This window comes from Pteropus vampyrus, unplaced genomic scaffold (assembly GCF_000151845.1).
Source record: "Pteropus vampyrus isolate Shadow unplaced genomic scaffold, Pvam_2.0 Scaffold963, whole genome shotgun sequence".
Classification (NCBI taxonomy): Eukaryota; Metazoa; Chordata; class Mammalia; order Chiroptera; family Pteropodidae; genus Pteropus; species Pteropus vampyrus.
Window position 1 is genome coordinate 60,621 of NW_011889744.1, and position 3,937 is coordinate 64,557.

Below are 3,937 nucleotides of genomic sequence, written 5' to 3' on the forward strand. Positions count from 1 at the left end.
CAGGTAACCTGGCAAGAATGAGGCCAAATCATATGATATTTTAAACAGTCTTCTGGAATATTTTTAAGTGAACTTTTATAAAGACAACCATTGCCTTCCATGGATACTGTTATTTTGTCTGTTTATATTTGGTGGCATCATGACTGACTATGAATCAGTTTAACACAACTTTTCCATCAAAGTGCACCAACAGTAGAGGAAAACAAATGCATCAGGAGCCTTGGAGGCTAACTTAAAGCATCCTGGAAAGCACAGTATTGTGTCTTATTTTACCTTAAACTCTCCTGCATTATTTTCTTTCTGTTCCTTTTTAGATATACTTGTGTTAATATAGAAATAATGCTATTTTCTCTTCAAACTACTGGGATAACATCAGAAAAAATCTCCTAGGAAGCCATGCTTTTTTCACTTATGGCTTCTATATCCTCTTGGTATCCTAGCCACACAGACCCCAGGCATATGTAAACACCCATTTGAGAAGGATCAAGGTAAATAATCATTAAAACTTCAAAAACTAAATTGCCAATTCTGAATTATTATTAAATAGCAATGTACATTTCATTTGCTTTCATAAACAGTCATGAAAATAAGCTATTTGATAGAAACAATGTGAGTAGAAGCCAGATAATAAACATAAGGCTTTGCATATTCATTTTTACTTAGGAGAAAATTGACCATACCCTGTATATTTTGTTTAGAAAAACTTGAATTGCCTATATCTTGATTAACTATAAAATGTCTCTCCCACCTCCTTACCTGTTCTTGTGGCCACTTACCCCATCTTCTGTTGAATTTAAAATTTCTGACTTGTGTATAGATATAAAATGCTAGATTTGGATTAATGCACATTGGTATGGGAAAAAGGTAGGAAGAAAAAAAAATTACTAAAAAAAATGTAGTGTTTTTCCTTCTGCTTCATATAGGAGTGGCCTAACCCCTTTCTAGGGCTCTTTGTGCTTTTGTTTCTGAAAATACCCTGGGGATCTTCTGGATAGGAAATTGCAAGACTCCTGGGCAAGCCAGAGTAAGCAAGGGCTGGATGGAATGGAGTTTTGAATTTACAAGAAAACCAAAAGTTGCAATGAGGTACCCTGAAAATGTACTAAAGATTGGGACAGAAAGGACAAATGTCTAATGTGAGAGAGGCTTGGAGAAAAGGTAGAAAACCAAAGTTTAAAGAAGACTAGCCAGTGAGAAAATCCTCATAGTGTGATATAGTTCAGGCTTCTGTAAACTTTTCCTCTTAAGGTCCAGATAATAAATATTTTGACTTTGTGTGCCACACAGTCTTTGAATCTCTGTGGCATCTACAGTCATTCCCCCTTATCCATGGTCTCGCCTTCCACAGTTTAAGTTATGCATGGTCAATGACACTTTGAACATATTAAAAAGAAAACCAGAAATAAATAATTCGTGTTTTAAATTACATGCTGTTTTGAGTAACATGGTGAAATCTTGTGCCATCCTGCCTGGACATAAATTATCCCTTTCTCCAGTGTATCCACGTGTATACACTCCTCACCTACTAGTCACATAGTAGCCCTTTGGGTTATCAGATCGACTGTCATGATATCACAGTGCTTGTGTTCAAGTAACCCTTATTTTACTTAATAATGGCCCCAAAGTGCAAGAGTAGTGATGCTGGCAATTTGATAGGCCAAAGAGAAGCTTAAAGTGCTTCTTTTATGTGAAAAGGTAAAAGATTTTGACTTCAGAAAAGAAAAAAAATCATATTTTGAGGTTACTAAGATCCACGGGAAGAATAAATCTTCTATGGGTAAAATTATAAAGAAGGAAAAAGAAAATTGGGCTAGTTTTGCTGTCACTCCTCAAACTGCAAAAAGTTAGGGCCACAGTGCATGATAAGTGCATAGTTATAATGGAAAGTGATTAAACTTTATCATGGTACATATGTATAGAAAAAAACCCTACATAGTATATATAAGGTTTGGTACTATCCACAGTATAAGGAATCCAGTGGGGGTCTTTGAATATATACCCTGCGGGTGGGGGCAGCCAGTGTATTCAACTCTGCTCTTATGGTGTGAAAGCAGCCATAGGCAGTAGGGAAATGGGTGGGTGTAGCTGTGTTCTAGTAAAACTTCATTTACAAAAACAGTTACTTTTTAGTTCAGTGATTTCCAGTATTTAATTTTTTGTCACGTGCCACTATGTTATAGTGTAATTTCCCCTTTCAGCCCAAACTTTTAGCAAACGGCTGAACATTTACTACACAACAGTTTATGGCAATGCTACTTTGAATAGGTGGAATGAAAAGATAGGTTATGGTAACAAGCCCAAGTCGAGGAGGACAGAAAAGAGAGAGCAGTCATAGGAAGCCAGGTGGGTGACAGAATTCAATAAAAGTCAGAAAGCAGGGAAAAAGGTAAGGCGAAAGTCTCCACAGGATCCTTAAGAGGTTCTGCACATTTAAGGGGAACTGAAGGACTTAGAGGCACACCCAAGTGACAAATGCTTGGGTTCCATAAAAAAAGAAACGTTTAATACTTCTCAAAGGTTCATAGCATAAATGTACAAAAATATAGGGAAGCTTTGAAAAGCAGTGCCTGTGCACGGCACAAAGATAATCCAAGAAAAAATAACAACAAAGGTGTTTCCGACTTCTGAAGTACTTTCTAATTTCTTTGATATCAATGAAATATCGTATTCAAATCTCATTTTCCATTTTTGATTTTTGAGTTGTCGAAAACATTCTGAATTCAATATGTTTATCAAGTACCTCCTATTTTCCTGATTTGTTTGGAGGGACTGAGCATGATCACAGTTGCCTTCTTGAGGATGTAAATAGATATTCACTTCTTTAGATTTTTCATCTGTATTATGGCTAATTGGCAAGAGAGAAAAAGATAGGAAAAATGAGTTAATTATACAAATTTCAGTTTTGAAAGAAATTAGTCAGTAGTTTTCACTTTGAAATTTAGGGCATATTTGCCTCAGGTTTCTGAAATCTTTGTAAAATATCTAAAAATAAAAACATAACTAAATCTCACTTTTCAAGATTAAGTAAAAACTTGGATTAAGAAATAATACTAAAACCATCCCATATGTTGTGTTAGAACTTTAAATTGCTTATAGACAAATGTCCATGCTTTAGAACAACACATTTCTCTATTTCCAAAGTAATATTGATTAGTAAATACTGTTACAAGATTGTAATATTTAACCTCACAATGTAAATGGCTTTATATTGCCATCTTACTCAAGGGCTTCCTTTTTCCCTTATAGTTAAGATATAAGTTCTGTATTTTTCACAATTAATATCCACAGTTAAGAGAGCAACATGAAGGTAAATGAAAACTGACAGTAAAAAAAAGTGTTTATCATTTTTAAATGTCAATAACAACAGTCATGTATAAATAATAAAAGCTAACATTTTCTAACAGTCATTATAAGTGAGACTTTGTATTAAGCAAGGTAGGAACTATTATTATCCTTATTTTACAATGAAAATGAAGTTTAGAGAAGATAAGTATCTTGCTCAGAGTCTCAAAGATACTAAGTGTGAGCACAGGCCTTACTGATCACAAAGCCCATGGCCTTTCCTACAGTGCTACTCTGCCTCTTTTGGGGTTATTTAATAAATACTTCATTTTATGTAAATAAAATGATAAATAATACCAGTGTCTTTAGATTTCAAGTGTGCGTTGGTTTAGGAATATAATAACTAAAGAATTAACTCACTCCACCACTTTCCTCTACTTCCTTATTACTCACTCTTTACTCTCTCGTGGAAACTAAAATGAGGGCATCACTTGAGACTAAAGAAGAAGACTATGAGTCAAGAGCCAGAGTTTTCACAGGGTGAGGGTGGGCAAACTTGAGATCTATGCAAGAGGAAGGAAGGAAGACCAGGTGGGATGGGCTCCCAAGGGGTAGAGACTATGTAGTTAGATAATTAATGGCCTGAAAATGGTCT

General features: G+C 35.1%; 1 protein-coding gene across 1 annotated transcript in view; it reads right to left on the bottom strand.

The window, feature by feature from the left end:
• LOC105309957 (complement receptor type 1-like) overlaps window positions 1-3,937 on the bottom strand; it is a gene marked incomplete at its 5' end in the record, with an annotated part of 25,882 nt that overhangs the window by 2,243 nt on the left and 19,702 nt on the right. Inside the window, one exon of the mRNA XM_011386163.1 lies at window positions 2,741-2,845. Coding sequence (XP_011384465.1) covers window positions 2,741-2,845 — 105 coding nt within the window. The remainder of the gene's footprint in view (window positions 1-2,740; window positions 2,846-3,937) is intronic.